This window comes from Suncus etruscus, chromosome 15, assembly GCF_024139225.1.
Source record: "Suncus etruscus isolate mSunEtr1 chromosome 15, mSunEtr1.pri.cur, whole genome shotgun sequence".
Classification (NCBI taxonomy): Eukaryota; Metazoa; Chordata; class Mammalia; order Eulipotyphla; family Soricidae; genus Suncus; species Suncus etruscus.
The window spans coordinates 40103570-40123785 of record NC_064862.1 but is presented as its reverse complement, the minus strand read 5'-3'; the positions used below and the strand labels follow the sequence as shown (position 1 = coordinate 40123785).

The following is a 20216-nucleotide window of genomic DNA, read 5'->3' as shown; positions in this document are numbered from 1 at the left end:
TTTTTGGGTCAAACTCAGCAGCCCTCAGGGGTCACTCCTGGCTATACGCTCAGAAATCGCTCCTGGCAGACTCGGGGGACCATATGGAATGCCAGGATTCAAGCTATTTACCTTCTGCATGCAAGGCAAATGCCTTACCTCTATGCTATCTTTTTGGCCCCATATATGTGTATTTCTATAATCTGAACTTTTTTCCCTATTTACCAATTGAAAGGGAATTTCATCAAGATCACTTATTAACTGTCGTTTAGGAGAGAGGTGTTGTACCTTTTATTTAATAATTAAAATTTTCTTTCAAGAATCTTAAAATGCCCATTGGGAATTAAAATAGAGATCATTTAAGTTGCTAGCCAGTGGTGGGAAACAAGGCTCAAAGAAATATTTAATGTCCTTACTCTATTGCTTAATCTTTATCTTGAGGACCTTAGAAATGGAGAGATGAGTAATGGCTATTGAAACATTAAGGGAACAAGGATAAAGGTACCAGAAGTGGTAATAAAATATTGTAGGACATTTATATGCATAGGGAGGAAATTAACAGATGGAAATGTTTTAGCTTCTAGGTAAATGTAAAAGCGTTATGAACAGAGAAAAATGCTAAGTAATTCAACAAAATCTCGTATTATATATGGTGATCTGTATGAGAGAAAACATGGGGACACCTACTGGATTTTAAATGAACTTTTATTTCGGTCTTGGAAATTTATTGGATTTTAAGTGGAGTGTTTGACATGAAAAGATTAGAATAGCAAATCTGAAAGCATATTTGAATGTGGACCTTTTTCGGGTGGAGGGGTGCACACCTGGAAGTGCTCAGATGTTACTCCTGGTTCTACACTTAGAAATCACTCCTGGTAGGGCTCAGGGGACCATTTGGGATGCCTGGGATTGAACTCTGGTCAGCCACGTGCAAAGCAAGAACCCTACTGACTGTGCTATCTCTCTAGCCCCTGAAAGTTGACCTCTTTTTTAAAAAAAATTCTAACTATTAAAAGATAATTATTAAAGCTGGTAGACTTTTATGTGCGTACAAAAATGAGTACATTAAAGGTGCTATTTGACTCTAAATAAGAAACTGGAGAGGCATTATAACTAGTTCAAAAAAGAATCCAAAAAATAGATTCATTGATGGGGTCAGGAAGAGTGAAAAGTATGTCCGAAGGACATAAACGTTTCTGTGGGAGGAAGGAAAGCTAATGACTGAACAGAATGCAGATCTAGCCAAAGGACAAGAATTATTTCACCTTCCTCCTTACTACGGAGTGGTAGAATAGTGTCAGTGAGATGCTGCCAGGGGTCTCAAACTCAATTTACCTGGGGGCCGCAGGAGGCAAAGTCGGGGTGATCCTTGAGTGCAAAGTCAGTAGTAAGCCTTGAACATTGGGGAGTGTGACCCAAACAACTAAAACAAAACAAAACAAAACAAAACAAAAAAGATTTCTCTAGGGCAGGGCCACAAAATGTTGTACGGAGGGCCGCAAACGGCCTGTGGGCCACGAGTTTGAGACAAAACATACAGATTTCCCATTGAAGCCTACATTTTCCTAATCTGAAGCATTTTCCCTAGCCAGTTCCCTTTCCCAAATAACTTTCATTTGTTTCATTGTTTCTGCAAGATAGAGAAGATGCCATCATCAGAAACTGGAATTCTTTAAACTGGAATTAGTCTGGGATAGATTTGGCTTTCTAAAAAACCTGAAAAGAATTGTATTTCTAAAGTTAGGCAACCTCAAAAATTTTTAGCACTTTCTTAATACATTCTGAACAGTTCAGGGACACTAACGAAGTTAATCTTATAAAGCTGGGGGATTGAAGCCTAAAATTCACAGCTGAGAATCTCTGATTAAAACCAGACCTGAAGAGGACTATCTTCTCAAGTGCTGGAAGAACCATCGTTAACCTACCCACTTACAGTATCATCCATTAGCCTGATTCTATTTTTACCCTTAGTTAAGAGTTTGCCATTTACTTCTTACCCAGTTTTTTTTTTTTTTTTCCTTCTCAAAATTAGAGCTTTGTGTGTGTGGTGATTTTTTAATTGTTTTTTTTTTTTTTTTTTTGGTTTTGGTTTTGGTTTTGACATTTAGGGTTTTGTAGTTAAGTTTAACATACTTTAAAAGAAATAAGGAACTAGAGCAGATACAAATTTTCAGCACTTCTTTCCCTCCTTCCCTCCCTCTTCCTTCTTTCCTTCCTTCCATTTTTCTTTTTCTCCTTCTTTCTTTCCTTCCTCCCTTCCTTCCCTCCCATGTATTATATATACAAGACATACTCTACCATTAAGACACATTCCTGGCCTTATATTTTCTATTAAAAAACAAACTCTGAGGTGCAGGAAGGATATAAAAGAAGTTAAGGCACTTGCCTTCCACACAGCAAACCCCTGTATGACCCCAACATTGCTTACATATTATATATTCCTGTAAACTACCAGAACCAAGTGTAAGCCCTGAGCACAGCCAGATGTGACCTCCACTTCAGCCACTACCAGCATCGGGTCTGCAATTCTGAAGTGCAGGAAGGTTGAAAACCACTTTTTTTTTTTTACCATTTGGTTATGACGGCTGATCAGTGGACTGCTTTGCAGGGGCTAGCACCTATCAGCAGGTATAAAAAAAGTTGAAGAAAGCTCCTGTTCTTCTTGTTCTTTCACCAGCATTGAGAGGGGTGGCACAACTTTTGGAGCTTAGGGGATAGTATATAGTGCCAGGGATCAGACTAGGTTTGGCCTTGTATAATGAAAATATCCTATCCATTGTACTATCTCTCCAGTCCTTCAGTTTGTATTTATAAGAACAATATTTGGATACTGTCAAGGTTCTGTTTGTTGGTTTGTTTAAGACTGAAATGATCACAGGTCAACTGAAGTATTAAAATTTGAGTAGGAGTGAGTGAGCTCTGTAGAGGGTATAAAGGTACATTTGCTAGGTGCTAGCTTCTTTAGCTGATGAAAAGGTAAGGTGAGTAAAATTGGATTAGAAACTGCTGGTTTGTTTTATGGTTTTTGATTCAGGCTGTTTATGTTTGCAGACATTGAGAAGCTTCAGAAAAACTTATGAGCCTTATAGTAATGGAATGCAGAGGAACTTGCCTTTTTATAATGCTCACTTTTGGCAAGAGGATTTAATTACTTCTTTTGATTAAACAATTTAACTATAAAGGGGCCAGGGGGCTAACACAGTGGGTAGAGCATTTGCCTTGCATGAGTTTGACTTGGGTTTGATCCCTGGCATCCCATCTTGTCCTGGCTTTTGCCAGGAGTAACACGTTAGTGCCGCCAGGTGTGGCCTACCCAAAAACCAAAAACCAACCCCCAAATTAATGATTATAATTTAGGCCACATGTTTTCAGTAGTATTAATGTTTTGATATTCAGAGTAATACCATCAACAGGCCCAAGACACTCCACCACTGTCCTTCTGTTACTTCTAATCTATCTCTTTATCCTTCCACCTCCACCATCCAATTTGGCAATCTCAGTTTTATAATCTAAGACCAAAAGATTATCTCCTTTTGTTTTTACCTTAGAAATCAAACCAAAACAATATTCATACCAATAGTGCAATGAATGTTCCTTGTTCAAAGCATCCCTGCCAGTGTTGATTATTTTTAGTCTTTCTGATGCATTTCCATCTCATGGATGTGAGATGATGTGTCACGGCCATTTTGATTTGTGTTTCCTTGATGATACAGGGGTTCTGTGTGTGTGTGTGTGTGTGTGTGTGTGTGTGTGTGTGTGTTTAATTGCTTTATTTAAGCACTAGTATAGGAATTAATTTGAAGGCGAAGGTTTTTTTATACCTGTTGTATTTTGAACCCAGTCTTGATTCAAATGTAGCTCTTCATAGGATTTCTCTTAGAAATAAGTTTAAAAATACACATGAACAAAATATTTTTACCCCTATTCAATAAAACTATTGTTCCGAACACCTTCTACCTTAAGGAAATATGCTAATTAAGCTCTTTGTTCTCTGACGTGTGGTGAAAGTACTTGTGAAGAATGGAGGCCTGGAATCCTCTGTAATCTGCCTCACAGACCTTACATTCTTTTTTTGTCTGTGTGCAGCAATTGTCTGTGAAATGTGCTATAAACCCTAGCAGACTTTTGATAACATACTGGAGATAGACTATCTTCTCTGCTCAAGTAGACTTTAGTTGCACCTACACTCTTAGTTTTCTAGTCATCAAATGATTTTCTGCGGAAATCCCCAAGGCCCTTCAAGTTTCTATAATTCCCATCACTGCCTTTTGATCTTTGGTGTTTCTTCAGCAGTTTTTGAGATTTGATGTGTGAAGTGGTTTATAATCTTTTGTGAATTATCTTGCTTCATTGGAAGCATTGTGAAGCCTATAAATAAAGCATTTCGTTGAGTGGGGGCAGGGTGGTCCAACTGAGACTCCCAGCAGGTCACAGCCAGGGTTCAGATTTGGGGGTTGCTGATTTTCAGGGATGGTCAAACTGAGCTGTGATGAGTTGTGCTATCTAGAAGGGTTTTGAAGACCCTCCAGAGATTTGCAAATGAAAAATACAAGGCTTGCCAGATTACTAAAATTGTGAGAATACAGGGGCCGGGAAGGTGGCGCTAGAGGTAAGGTGTCTGCCTTGCTAGCCCTAGCATAGGACGGACAGCGGTTCGATCCCCCGGCATCCCAAATGGCCCCCCCAAGCCAGGGGCAATTTCTGAGTGCTTAGCCAGGAGGAACCCCTGAGCATCAAACGGGTGTGGCCCAAAAACCAAAAAAAAAAAAATTGTGAGAACATTAGGGTTTTCAAAGGACTTCTAAGACCTCTGGTAAGTTACTTAGCAGACTTCCTGCCTAAAACTAGTAAAATGTCATGTGTGTTTTACCATGAAAAGATATATCTAGGCACTGGATAACCTTAAAATCTGGGCAGGTTATTTTGTTTTGTTTGTTTGTTTGTTTGGGCCACACCCGGCGGTGCTCAGGGGTTACTCCTGGCTGTCTGCTCAGAAATAGCTCCTGGCAGGCATGGGGGACCATATGGGACACCGAGATTCGAACCAACCACCTTAGGTCCTGGATCTGCTGCTTGCAAGGCAAACACCGCTGTGCTGTCTCTCCAGGCCCCAGGTTGGTTTTTATTTTTTTATTTTTTTATTTTTAAGATTTGATGATTATTTAATGCTGATTATGCTGAACAGTCAGTCACTGCTGTGAATGACTGAGTTCTGAGAATTGGCTTAATGTTAGGGTAAATGTCAGAAGAAACGCTTTTTACCATGTTTTAAAAGATGGTTGAGTGTCTGACTATTTCAACTGAAGGTTGCTCTGCTGATTTCTGAGGTACTGCTGGGCTGACCCCAGGTTTGGGGATATTGGCATTTGCGAAGTTCACCCCATAGTAAAATTTCACATGTGGTATATAGCCAGGGTCTTTCTGGCTGAAGAAACTATGAGGCATGGCAGAGAGCCAAGAGATGCTCCAGTCTTTATCTCTTTATTGAGGGCAGAGTGGCCTGTTTCACCCAAAAACTGACTAATTCAGAAGAACAGCTCTGACACATCTGTCCACCTTCACTGGGGTTTCTGAACAGGTGTGAGGAAACTATTAATGCTTCTGTACTTTCCAAGTTCATTTATGAAAAGAAGCAGAAAAGCAAAAAGGAATCTTGGAAAATTGAGAATTTGTAAAGTAGAAATTACTCTTCAAGTGACTTTTTTTTGTTTAACGTTGGGCCATACCCGGTGGTACTCAGAGATTATTCCTAGCTCTGCGATCAGAAATCACTCCTGGAAGGCTTGGGGGGACCATGGAATTCTGGAAATCAAATTGGGGTTGGCCATGTGCAAGGTAAACACCCTACCTAGTGTACTATTGCTTTGCTTTGGTTTCTCAAGTGACTATTTTAAATAGAGGAACAGATAAAAGTTTTTTTGTTTTTGTTTTTGTTTTTGGTTTGTGGGCCACACACAGCAGTGTTCAGGGGTTACTCTACTCCTGGCAGGTTTGGGGGATCATATGGGATGCTGGAAATCTAACCTAGGTTCATCCAAGGCTGGCAGTGTGCAAGGCAAACATACTACCACTGTGCATCTCTATGGCCCCCTGATTTTTTTTATGTGTTTTTGTTTTTGTTTTGGGCCACACCTGACTGCACTCTGGAGATCTTTCGTGGTGGGCTTGGGATACCAGCTGGAGTGCCAGGGATAGAACCTGATACAGCTGACTGCAAGGCAAATGCCCTACTCATTGTACTATTGCTTTAATTCCAAAATGGAACATTTTTAGAAAATTGACTTGGTTTCAGTAGTGTCATGGGAGAAGGAGTCTTCAGAAACTTTGAGATGAAGCAGTACCATTCCATTTCTTTTCTTTATTCTTCCGATAACCTTTTGAACTTGGCAACTATTATCTCCCTCTTTCCATTTTTTGCATCAGGGTAAGTGTCAGGTTATGAAGGGCAAATAATTGCAGAGTGTCAGAAATAGAATTTCTAGCTCTGAGCCAGGATTTTGGTTCTGATCAAACTTCCAATGGGGCCAGAATAGGTGCATGTTCCTCTAAAAGTGCACATAAATCCATAAACAGTAACATGTAAAATGTTTGGAGTTTGTTGCTGCTCTTGTTGTCTTTTTTTTTTAAATTATCTCCTCCACAATTGTCAGGATTTTCACCAAAAATAAATAAAATAAAATAAAATAAAATAAATAAAAACCAGGACAATGGGTTTTGCATAGAGTGTCGCTATTAGGCCATGGTAATTAAAATGAAATAGAATTAAAATTAAAACAATTTCACAAAGCAGGAACTTCCCTTTCAGAATCCATTTGCCTCTTGCAAGCTATTATCACAGAACTGTTGGGGTCCTTTTTCCTCATTTAAATTGGTTACTCATCACTTTTTGCTGGCTCTTAGGAATATTCATTAAAGATGGGAAAGCCCCATTAGATTTTACTAAACAAATAGACCTTTGAGATTAAATCTATTCTAGATTTGCCCAATTCAATAATTACCTATGGAAAATTTTCTTCATTGTACTAAATCTGAAAATTACACTTTCTCAGTATTCCATAGAAAGTTTCAGAATGCTTGCATTAATTTCCATGAGCTTCTTTGGGTTTATATCAGAAATACTTCTGACACTCTAATTATGAAAGGATTTAACTTACATACTTATAAGGCAAGGAACGTTGCTCTATGGTATCCTCCCATTTTAAGTGTATTCTAAGTAAAACAACCCATATTATTTGTCACTATATTTTCTTTCTGTTAATTCCTTTATTGTTTATTTGTTTGTTTTTTTTGGGGGGGTATGGGGAATCACACCTGGCAGCGCTCAGAGGTTACTCCTGGCTCTGCACTCAGAAATCACCCCTGGCAGGCTCAAGGGATGCTGGGAATCAAACCTCCATTCGTTCTGGGTTGGTCACATGCAGGGCAAACACCCTACCACTGTGCTATCTCTTTGGCCACCTGTTAATTCCATTTAAAGAAATCGCAATGTGCTATTATTGTCCAGTTTCCAACTAGTTAAATTTATTATTAACTTCAGTATTGTCAATTTAAAATAAATGTTTGTAAAGTGATTTTGCTAGCAGGAATTGAGTCCTTGGATGCTTTTTTACTCTAAGAACTTGGGTTTCTGGGTATAGTTACTCTGGAATCTCTCACATCCCATCTTCCTTTCTTTTACTTCATAAGACTCATTTCAAGAGAAATATGTGGACTATTATGTGGCTAGACAAAGGAATGATCTGTACATTTGCTTGTTGCAAAATGCTCATTTATTGATTGTTAGGCCATAGGTACAAAATAATTTTCTTAGCGATAGCCCCTGTAGAGCCCAGTTGTATAGTAGGAAAACATTAGGTTCCTAAAAGTGACCTCTGTGAAGTTCACTGGGCAGATTATATACTGGTATGCAACGATTTTCAGGTTACAGTTTTTAAGTGGGTGAAAAAAGTTAGGTGTGGACAGAATGTATATTATGATTTGTGTTAAAGGAACCAAAAATCAAAAAGAAAGTGCAGTAGGGAAGGTGCCTGCCTTGCATGTGACTGACCTGGCTTTGATCTCCAGTGCCATGTTTAGACTCTCGAGCACCTTCAAAACTAATCACTGAGCAAAGAGCCAGGAGTAAGCCCTGAGCACTGCCAAGTATGGCTCCCAAAATAAACAAAATAAAAAAGATCAAAATTAGATTTGGATCTATATATGCATAGAATATCACTGAAGAGATCAAGAGGGAGCAAAGTGTATTTGTAGCCTTTGCAGATAGGAACTGAGATCAAGAATGAGAGAACCAGCGGCCGAAGCTATAGCACAGCAGGGAGGGTGCTTTCCTTGCACACGGCCCACCAGGGTTTGAATCTCTGACATTCCATCCCTGAGCACACCAGGAATTATTCTTGAGTGCAGAGCCAGGAGTAACTCCTGAGAACCACCAGATGTGCCCTCCCCCTCCCCCCAAAAAATAAAAAAGAAGAAAAGAAAGAATAAGTAAACCAGAAGGTTAGGACAGTAGGAAAGTTAAGGTACATCTTTTGTATGTGTCTGACCCTGTTTTGATCCCCAGCACCCTTTAGCATGGCCCTAAGCATATCTCTACCCACTGGCATGGACCTTGTTGGCCTAGAATTTCTGGGAGGAGCTAAAGAAATGGGGGGGCTTTTCCTTCAGTGCCTTGTGTTCCATTTGATATGATTTCACCTTCTCTGCCAACCCCTTGTGCTGGGGTTTAAACCCAAGGGTTCACATGCAAGGAAGGTTCTGTCTTGCTGCATCACTTCTTCAGCCCAGCCACTTGAATTTTTGAATCAATATTACCATTTCAAAAATAAAACACATTAATATTTAAATAATCGATTGATCTATACTATCTTAAAAATGAAATGTGGGGCGGGTCCGGAGAGATAGAACAACGGCGTTTGCCTTGCAACCAGCCGATCCAGGACCAAAGGTGGTTGGTTCGAATCCCGGTGTCCCATATGGTTCCCCGTGCCTGCCAGGAGCTATTTCTGAGCAGACAGCCAGGAGTAATCCCTGAGCACCACCGGGTGTGACCCAAAATCCAAAAACCAAAAAAAAAAAAAAGAAATGTGGGGGCCGGAGAGATAGCACAGCGGTAAAGCATTTGCCTTACATGTGGAAGGTCGCTGGTTCAAATCCCGGCGTCCCATATGGTCCCCTGAGCCTGCCGGGGGTGATTTCTGAGCATAGAGCCAGGAATAACCCCTGAGCATTGCCGGTGTGACCCAAAAACCAAAAAAAGAAAAAAAAAAAAGAAAGAAAGAAATGTGATCTGCTAAAATAGCACTGTCCAATAGAATTTTTTATGATACCAGTTCCACCTTTTCTTTTTTTTTTGGTTTTTGGGCCATACCTGGCAACTTTCTGGGGCCATTCCTGATTCTGTGGTCAGAAATCATTCCTGGCAGGCTTGGGAGACCATAATGGATGCTGAAGATTGAACCCAGGTCCATCCTGGGTTGGCAGTATGCAAGGCAAACACCTTACTGCTGTGCTATTACCACCCATTTGTTAAATAGTTGAAAGATGGATTTCACAGCTAGGAAACTAAAATTTAATTTTTTATTGTAATTAATTTACATTTAGATAGCCACACTATTTGGATTGGAGAGACAATTATTTTTGTTTTGTTATTGTGAAACCTCAATAATGGCTATCGCTCTAGAATTTAATTTGAACATATATTTCTTGCAATAAGTGACACAAACAGATTTGGAAATCCTCTTTAGGGACCAGAGTGATAGCACAGTGGGTAGGGCATTTGCCTCGCATGTGGCCGACCAGGTTCAATCAATCCCCAGCATCCCATATGGTTCCTCCAAGCCTGCCACGAGTAATTTCTGAGGGCAGAGCCAGGAGTATTCCCTGAGTGCCACCAGAGGTGCCCCCCCAAAACAAACAAGTAAACAAAAATCATCTTTACCCAGAAAAATCACTTGAATGGAAACGATGTCTCTCTGTGTGACTTGAAAATAGTCTGTTTTTGAAAGGGTCATTTTCTCATCTACCACATAAACCCTATTTGTGGGTTTCCTCTTCGTCTAATGTGCCAGACACTTTGTTCTTAAGCCCAGCAGCTGTTGAGAGCTGAGGGGACAGTTTGCATTCTTAGCCAGCAACTGCTGGCCACATTCTAATCTGGTTTTGGCAGGAAAGAGTGTACAAATTATAAGATGCTTGAACAATAAACAGAACAACTTTAGATGCCATATCCTATATTCCATCTTCCCAGTGAAGATCACCCTTGTTTACTTGTTCAGTCTTTCCAGGGCAGAACTGCATGTAATAATAGTCTTTGAAATCTGGGCTTTTGCCTAAGGACTGAAAGATGCTAGTAGGAAGTCATTATTACTGCTAGTAATACTAATTTCTAAATGATTGATTATTCTGCAATTGATTTAGATACTAGCTTGAAACTGTTATTCATTCCAGAAAACTAGTTGTAGATAATTAGTAGTTATGAATCCTACTGTTTTTCTCCTTTTTTCTACACAATACCGCCCGCCCTCTGTTCAAGTAGGACATTTTGAATATTCATTAAATATTATCTATTTATTCATCCTAGAAGCAAGCTTGGTGTAGTTGTAGGCAGGAAATAAGTATATCCTCTTAAAGGATATACTTAAAGGTTATACTAAAGTCTACCTTTCCTACAAGGTAAAAGGTTTTTAGAAGGTAAAAACCTAAGAGGACTTTGTAAATTGAAGGTCCAAATTCCTCAGAAGGATAGATCAGATACATGATCTTTGTCTGTAAAAATGAAATTTAAGGGGTCAGAGTGATAGTCCAGCAGATAGAACATTTGCCTTACATATTGCTGACCTGGGTTTGATCCCTGACATTCCATATGGTTCCCGGAGCCCCACCAGGAATGATTTCTGAGCATCACCAGGTATTAACACTCCCCCACCCCCAGGAAATTTGATAATAATCCTACTTTAGGGACTTAAACAAATGTTTGTTTGTTTGTTTCTGGAAGATCCAAAAATTTTCTATCTTTTGGTCTTCCCAGAATTTGTCACAGGCAACATTGTCCCAGTAGAGAGAGCCTGGCTGCCATGTTGAGCCATATTCGATTCTTGTTACAGACCTTCACTGCCTGGTGCAATTCCCACCTAAGGAAAGCTGGCACCCAGATCGAGAACATTGAGGAGGACTTCAGGAATGGTCTTAAACTCATGCTGCTTTTGGAAGTCATCTCAGGTTGGTTTGACACATTTTGTCAGCATTGTACTCCAGTCCTTTTTTGTCACTTTGTGTGTGTGAAAAGATGTTTCTGTTTGAAGCTGACTGCATCGAGAGACTGCAACCCTTTGAAGCTGGCTGGTCAAAAACAGAGAAACCCTTTCCAAAGAACAATCTGCCTGGAGTTATTTTCCTGTTCCAAGTTCTGTGAATTCTGCCTAAAACTTACTAAAACAATGTGATTACACTCACCTCAAAATTAAAAAGGAAGTGGCACTCCTCATTCCACACTTGGTTCAACGAATGTATATTCCAGTAATTGTCTATGTAAAAATGCCAATAAAAAGTTTGAATTATTTTGAGAACAAGAGTTAAATTCCAAGAGGACTTATGGTTTGCCTGAATTTTAGTTGGGTGGTTTAGGTTTTGAATTAGATTACCCTTGAAGAATTTTTTTTTCTTGTTTTTTGGGCCACACCTGGCGTTGCTCAGGGGTTACTCCTGGCTGTCTGCTCAGAAATAGCTCCTGGCAGGCACGGGGGACCATATGGGACACTGGGATTCGAACCAACCACCTTTGGTCTTGGATTGGCTGCTTGCAAGGTAAACACCGCTGTGCTATCTCTCCGGGCCCTTGAAGAATTATTTACCAGGAAGGATTATGGCAAGTCAATCCTCATCCTTATGGTCATGTGATTAGGTATCTAAGGAAAACATTAACCAGCTTTTCTTTTTACTCATTTGTAAATTGGCTCATAAGTTTAACTGGACTCCCAAGAGATTTGGAAACATATGTTCTTCTCGTTTGGCTTCCCGCTGGTTCTTCTGATTTTGAAAGAATTGGATTAGTGTTCTCTGCTGTGACTTAGAGAAATCAAGATCACATCAGAAGTGAAATTCTGTTTAATAGAGTGCAAACTGAATTTTGACATCTTGACTTTGTATCAGTGAGTCACTTCCTTTATGTCTATACATTATTCTTTTATCCTCTAACAGGGGAAAGATTGCCCAAACCTGACCGAGGGAAAATGCGATTTCATAAAATCGCTAATGTCAACAAAGCCTTGGATTACATAGCCAGTAAAGGCGTGAAGCTGGTATCCATCGGGGCTGAAGGTAAGTAAAGTGTGATGGGAACAATCCTGACCTACACACTGATCTCCCAATGGGGGAAATGGAAAATGCAGTGCACACTTTTCTCCCATCCCACCTTTGTTCTACTCATTGTGCTCCTGTTGCTTCACTCTCTCCACTAATTCCAGACATACAGAGAGGTAAACAAGTGGAATGAGAGACCCGGCTCCAGGATTATTTTCCTAATACCATGACATTTTCATCAGGGCTGTGAACGGAATGAGAAATAACTTATATATCCCAGTAACTCCTGATAAGAACTGATAAGTAGGAAGGAAGTGATTCTTCTTTCTCATGCAGGATTAGGAATCCTGATGAGTTTTGGGGAGCACCCTGTCTCTTATATACAGCTCTCAGTCCTATGAATCTGCCAACCAGGAGCCCTAAAGAAAAGGTCAGGGTAAAGATGAGTCTGTGTTCTTTTTTTTTTAATTTTTAATTTTTAATTATGAGAACAAAGATGCAAAGAAAGAGGACAAGGTAAAGTTACAGTGGAAGGACAATCACCCTTAAACAGAATTCTCAGTAGTCCCATTGCTGATATCTTAACTTTGAACTTTCAGCCAAAGAACATTAAGAAAAATAAAACAGGGCCCGGAGAGATAGCACAGCGGCGTTTGCCTTGCAAGCAGCCGATCCAGGACCAAAGGTGGTTGGTTCGAATCCCGGTGTCCCATATGGTCCCCCCGTGCCTGCCAGGAGCTATTTCTGAGCAGACAGCCAGGAGTAACCCCTGAGCACCGCTGGGTGTGGCCCAAAAACCAAAAAAAAAAAAAAAAAAAAGAAAAGAAAAGAAAAAGAAAACAGAACCCATGTACAATTACTTTGTCCCTCAAGTCCCCAGATTGTAGTACATAATATTTCTTAGCAGCACACAAAGCAATCTAAAGACATAAAACTTATGTAACTCCTTAAACATTGAAGGCAAAGTACTCTTACATTTCCATGCACATGCATATTAGTTTAAGTGAATGTCAAAAGTTTAAGTGGGTTGTTTTTCTTAAGGATTGGAGTCAAAGGAGCACAGTAAAAACGGTGTTAGAGGGGCCGGGCGGTGGCGCTAAAGGTAAGGTGTCTGCCTTGCCAGCACTAGCCTAGGACGGACCGCGGTTCGATCCCCCGGTGTCCCATATGGTCCCCCAAGCCAGGAGCGACTTCTGAGCGCATAGCCAGGAGTAACCCCTGAGCGTCAAATGGGTGTGGCCCAAAAAAAAAAAAAACGGTGTTAGAGTGGCAATTATTGTTTGCATAGGCCCACCAAAATATGAGGAACATGGAAAGGAAAAGCCTTGGCCTAAATACAAGGAGACCCTCCCCCTGAAGTTTCCTGGCATAAGACCAGCTCTAGGCTCCAGGCAAACTAGTTTGTCCAATCCAGGTCATTGTTTGTAGTGCCAATACACTTTTATTTTTCACACAGTCTCTGTTGTTGGTATCATGTTTCTGTATTAAAGATCCTGGAATCTGCATATCCTATATTGCAGTCAGGATGGTGCAGAACATACTCTAGTTTCACCTCACAATTAAAGGACAATACAGAGAACCCTGTCCTCTAAGCAGGTCGTTGTTGCTGTCAAGTCTTCTTAGTGTTAAGGGAAATCTCTTTTGAGCAGGTCGATGTCAGAAGAGTCTGTATTCTTCGTATTTGATTATCTAGAACTTGAGTTAATTTAGTCCTGAACTGATTCAGTGGTTATATATCATGCAGGATTTGTATTTATTTTTAAAATATTATTTATTTATTTTTAGTTTGGGGGCCACATCCAGTGATGCTTCAGGGTTACATTTGGCTCTGTACTCAGGAATCACTCCTGGCAGTGTTCTGAGGCCATATGGGATGGCAAGGATTAAATCAGTCCAGCAGGTGAAAGGCAGCCGCGTTACCCACTATCTCTTTGGCCCAGGATTTGTATTTACTATTAACTCAAAATTAATTTTGGGGGCCGGAGTGATAGCACAGCGGTATGGCATTTGTCTGGCATGCTGCCGACCCGGGATGGACCCAGGTTCTAGCCAAGGCATCCTATATGGTCCCCCAAGCCTACAAGGAGTGAATTTTGAGCAGAGAGCCAGGAGTAATCCCTGAGTACTGTCAGATGTGGCCCAAAAACCAAAAAAAAAGGAATTAATTTTAGCAGAAACATCTGGATATGAATACCTTATTTTTAAGTAAATATACTGTAACATTTAAACATAAGCTGATATTCCCATAATATGTATATGTATGTATGTATATGTGTCTGTATATATGTATATATATACATATATATCCAATAGCTCTTTAGTTAGAACTTACAGAAGATTTGTGGCTAGATAAAAGTAAATAACTTATTATGTTATCTTTATATTAATTTGTTCTTTTTTTTTTACCCAAAGAAATTGTTGATGGCAATGTGAAAATGACACTGGGTATGATCTGGACTATCATTCTTCGCTTTGCTATTCAGGATATTTCAGTTGAAGGTAAAAAAAATATCATTTAAGTTTATATGGTGATACTTATCAGAATTTGTAAATTAATATCAGAAAAGCGCTTTGTGAAACTGAACAGTCACATCAAGACTGAATGAAAGATTCCATTGTGAGTTGGGTTTTCACAACTTTTATATTTGTATAGGAAAAGACCCTGACAGGCTGTTTCATTCATGGGGGTGGAATCACTTTAGAAAAGATGAACACATGTTTAGAACAGAAGTAGCTTTAAAAAAAATGGGACTTTTTAGTTATTATAGTAGGAACTGCACAATGGCAATAGAGTCCTTTAGACTTACAGACAAATATTTTTTGGTTTTCTTTTGGGGAAAAATCCAGTGGTGCTCAGGAGTTATTATTGGCAATGCACTCAGGAATTACTGCTGATGATACTCAGGTGACCGTATGGGACACTGGGATTGAGGCTGGGTTAGCTACATACAAGACACTTGCCCCCCCCCCCTATTGTTTCTCTGGCCTTAATCATTTTTTTAAGTGCAAAAAAATCTGTTTATTCTAAGCTTGTTTCTTTCTCTCCTATGTCTCCTTCTCCTATTTGCCCCATTCTCCCTCTTCTCTCTCATTTTCATTATTTTTTCTTTCAATATCTTTATTGTCATTATATCCTCTGCCTAATAATCATTATGCTAGAATCCTTATTCTTAGCACTGGTAGAGAAGATGAAAAACTTTAGTTCCTTACTCTTATGTCACTTCTAAATATTTTGTAGTTAGCACTATTGAAAAGTGTCAACTTGACATGTTTAAAATTATAATTTTGCCCACAAATTATAAAATGTATAGCTTCAGGATATATTTAAGGTCAGGCTGACTTTCCAACCAGTTCACCTAATTTTTTTAAGTAGACAGGTAACCACATACTTAAAGGTGAGAGGTTATTATTATAATTCTTCCCAGGACTGGGCACCATTTAGTCTAGTTCCATTGTTTCCTTGAGCTCATTGAACATCCTAAGCATTTCTACTCTGAGAAATTTCAGAGGTTATATAGGGAATTAATACTGATTAGACCTGCAGAATTGTTTCACCCATAAGGTATGGTGGAATTTTCATGCTGCATGGTTCTTTTCTTAGTCTCAAGGTTCTTTCCCATGTCACTTCTAGGCTATCCCACTGCCAGGGAGGTCTAAGGGGAGTTCAGGGGAGTGAAAGACAACCTTGCAGCTTCATATGCAGCAGCCCACTTGCCTGACCATGCCCCTGGTGTAGTCTTACTTGGGTGCACAGGTAGACCTTCTCAGGCAACCAGCAGCCACCTAGCTGCTGTGCAGGTCCCCTGCTTGCTTGGGCCCACCATCCCTGGGCATCTCATCACACTATTCTTATCATCTGAAGTCAATGTTGATGAATAACATTAAGAAAAGACTTTCTTCTGCGGTGTGACTTTGAGACATTAAAAGATGAAACATTAAAAGCTGGGGAGATAGTATGATGATACTTGATCTGAATGCAGCAGACCTGGGATTGATTCCTGGCACCCCATATGGTCACACCAGCACTACCAGCACTGATTCTTAATTGCAGAGCCAGAAGTAATCCTTGAGCCCTCCTCCCCAAGAATATAAGATGAGACTTGCCTGATTAACTATGAGCAATAATGAAAGAAGTTTAAAGTAAAGACAATTGTAATGTGATTTGAGACAATCATAAAACACATAATACAAGTGATTATATTTCATGTAAACCAACTCTGCCAACTGTATTTATGAAAATACAGAAGATCTTAGGTGCCATCTAAGGTCTTCTTTGAATTGATGTCTCCTTAATTTTCTGGCTTTAATTTTTAGCTACATCCTTTCTTGAAATGTGGAATTCACTGAACTGTGAATTTCTGCACATTCTGTGAACTTTCTCATTCATGAAATTTCTTCATACTGGAACATGTTTCCTACATCAGGTTCCTTCTTGTTTATGATTTAAAAATTAGTTCAAGTCAATCTCTTTGGGGAAGGATTTTCTGAATGTATGCACTTACCCAGTATACATATAAAGAAGTCTTTCAGGTGAGGAGACTGTTATAAACTTATTAACAAAAGGTTAGAACATTATGAAAAATATTCTAATGGTGAATACAGTTGAGGAAGTTTTCTTAGGTAAATGCAAAGGAAACTTTTAAAGAATAAATGAGAGGCTGTGTTAAGATGGTCATAAAAATTGAAGTTAGAAGAATAGGAAGATACATCTATAATCACAATTTAGCCCTGTGCCCAGAGCAGAATGATTTTTCTTAAGGATAATTCTTTTGATAAATAATGTCTGGAAAAAGAAAGAAAAGGTATATTTTAAGGAAAAATATATTTTATTTTGGACACACAGAGTATGAAAATATATGAAAGATAATATGTTTTGTTGATAGCTGAAGTGATTTCTAACTTATGATTAAAAGGCTAAGACTACAAGTACAGTAGGATAAGAAGTATATTTACAGTATTCTGAGAAGTAATTTTTACAGAGAGGGCCTTTTACAGAGGTCTCAACCCCTGTAAGGAAGGATAAACAACTGTAGAAATATTTTTGTTTCTGCTTTGTAATAGAGTAATTTTTAATAATTTTCAATCAATTTCATATGAATTTCAATGTAATTAAGGCCTTAGAGATATCCCAGTGGGCTAAGCTTAAACTTTGCATGCAGAGAGCCTGGATTCTATCCTTGGCACTGCATGCTTCCCTGAGCACTGCCAGGAGTTGCGCTCAAGTACAAAGATTGGAATAGCCTCCAAGCATCAGCAGGTATGCCTCCAATGAGAAGAAAAAAATACTAAAAGAATTCCAAACTCAAAAAAAATTGAGCTAAAAAAAAAAAAAAGGGCCCGGAGAGATAGCACAGCAGTGTTTGCCTTGCAAGCAGCCAATCCAGGGCCAAAGGTGGTTGGTTCGAATCCCGGTGTCCCATATGGTCCCCCGTGCCTGCCAGGAGCTATTTCTGAGCAGACAGCCAGGAGTAACCCCTGAGCACCGCCGGGTGTGGCCCAAAAAAAACAAAAACAAAAAAATTTTGAGCTGGTAAAACTACCTTAATGAATTTTTATTAAAAATAATCTTTGTGGGGTCTGGATAGAAAGTATAGCAGGTAGGGCATTTCTCTAGCACATAGCCAGTCCTGGTTCAATCTCTGGCACCTCATATGGTTCTCTGAGCACTATCAGGAGTGCAGAATCATTCCTGAGTGCAGAGCCAAGAGTAATTCTGAGCACCAAGGGGTGAGGCCCCAAACCAAAAACAAAACAATACAAAACAAACAAACAAACATACAAAAAACCCAATTCTTGGATTGCTGAAGTTGAAGATTCAATCCCTAGTACTGTCTTATCCCCTGTCTCCCACAGAGAGCCATCTCCCAAAACAGACTCAGGTATTAACCTTACTGCCAGGTTTAAGATTCATCCCTCCCCACTAAATGGAAAACAAAAATTTTTCATTCTTGGTTACAGTATTGCAATGTGCTAGACAATTCTACACTTACTTGTTTAAAAGACTATGAAATTAGTCATTCAAAAGTTAATTTCTTGTGGGTAGGGCATTGCCCTGTATCCACTGATGCCTTATATATATATACTGGATCCAACCCATATGACCCCTTTGAGTACCTTAAAAGTGATCCCTGAGGCCAGGAGTAAGCCCTGAGCACTGCCAGGTCTGGTCCCAAAACAAACAAAAAAAAGTAAAAGTTCTTAATTTTTTAGCCTAACATTTCTCCCAAAATGGCATCGTTGGCACCCCACACAGTAGATATTAGCTTGCTAACTTGCACTTTTGTTTTAGTTTCATGGGACCATTTCTCAGTAGCCTTACTTAATTTCTGCAAGTCTACAGAAAAGACAGTAGTTTTTCATGATGTCTCTAAAAAATTAAAAGCTGTTATGGGGCCAGAGAGATGCCTTAAAGGACTCGGTGTGCACTTTGCCTACAAGAGGCCCAGTTTCCATCACTGTCACTATATGGTTCCCTACACACCACCACAAGCTATGACAGAACACAATTAGATGTGGCTCAGCCCTAATCCCTCTATACAAATCATTATTATTATAGATGAATTCTTTGAGAAGCTATTCTTTAACAGAGTGAGGGAACATCAGGGGCCAGAGATAGTACAGCAGGTAAGGCACTTGCTTTGTATGTGGCCAACCTGAGTTTGATTTTGAACATCCCATATGGTCCTCTGAAAACTAATAGAAGTGACTCCTGAATGCAGAATTAGGAGTAACCCCTGAGCATCACCATTGTGGCAAAATAAATAAGTAAATAAAAACCAGGGGCATCATAATATATCTGTTGATGAAGCCAAGTCAGATATAATTAGATAGGTTCTTACTATGCCACATGAGTTTCCATGACTAAGATATACACTACCAATAACTTACATCTTGTTCTCAAAGTCAGGATTTGTGCATGATTATATATGTGGGTGTTAAATAGCCACATTTGGATCCAACTTACACCTGCAGGCCATGGAGGTGTAACGCCTCAGGTGGTACAATTTTTACACTTAACACAGGTTTGTTAAGCTTGTGCTGAAAACCTCAATTTGACTTCGGAAGTGGAAGAGAGTCAGCTTTTAGCACATTAAGTGAAGAAAATATTCTACAGTCATAGCTAAGAATGTTCAAGAATATTTATACAGAAATTAAGTGACTAACAAATCTAAACTCTAGCAACAATACTAAAAGTTTATTGATTTACCTTCTAAATTAATTTTATTTAGATGTTATAAAATATAATACTATATAATAAATAATATAATATTTCCTCATACTGTATATTTTCTTATTATTACAATATTGGGGACCTTACAGCAGAGTTGTTTATATAGTAGAACACTAGATCTGGAGTTCCATATTTCAATATCTGTATTAATTAATATTCATATAAAGTAGAATTCTGGTTTTCTCTGAAAAAAATTAGTTGAATAAAACACAGGAACAGAAATTACTCAAATTATTTTTTTAAAACATGAGATTTTTGTGATTTTTCAACTATGGTTGATCCATATCACAGGAAAGCCTGAATTATAATATATAATTTAGATAAATCAATATAGAATTATTACTTTGGGGTATGACTCAACAGTAGAGCAAATGTCCTAAATGAGTGAAGCCCTAAGTTTTATCTCTGGCACTGCCAAGGAAAAAAAGAAGAAAATAAGAAATAGATTATTTTATGTGAAAAAAAAATTAACTTTATCTTTCAAAAATGGAAGACCAGGACTCAATATTGGTGCCTACATAAAAATATGGACAAATTATAAATAATGGACAAATAATAACAGAGACCTTTAACATTATTAACACTTAAGTGTGGGTAAGATGATAGATTAAGTGATTTTGGGGAGCTATTTGGTTGTATGCATCTTTGGGTTACATACATACATCTCTAAGAAGCTAGTGTCACGCTGATATTAGCAATTTTCTTGGGG

General features: G+C 39.0%; 1 protein-coding gene across 2 annotated transcripts in view; it reads left to right on the top strand.

Moving 5' to 3' along the window:
* Positions 1 to 20216, top strand: part of ACTN2 (actinin alpha 2) — an 86824-nt gene that overhangs the window by 20760 nt on the left and 45848 nt on the right. For both annotated transcript variants that reach the window (XM_049789041.1, XM_049789040.1), the window contains exons 2-4: positions 11082 to 11196; positions 12175 to 12294; positions 14689 to 14775. In XM_049789041.1, the coding sequence (XP_049644998.1) occupies positions 11082 to 11196; positions 12175 to 12294; positions 14689 to 14775 (322 nt within the window). The remainder of the gene's footprint in view (positions 1 to 11081; positions 11197 to 12174; positions 12295 to 14688; positions 14776 to 20216) is intronic.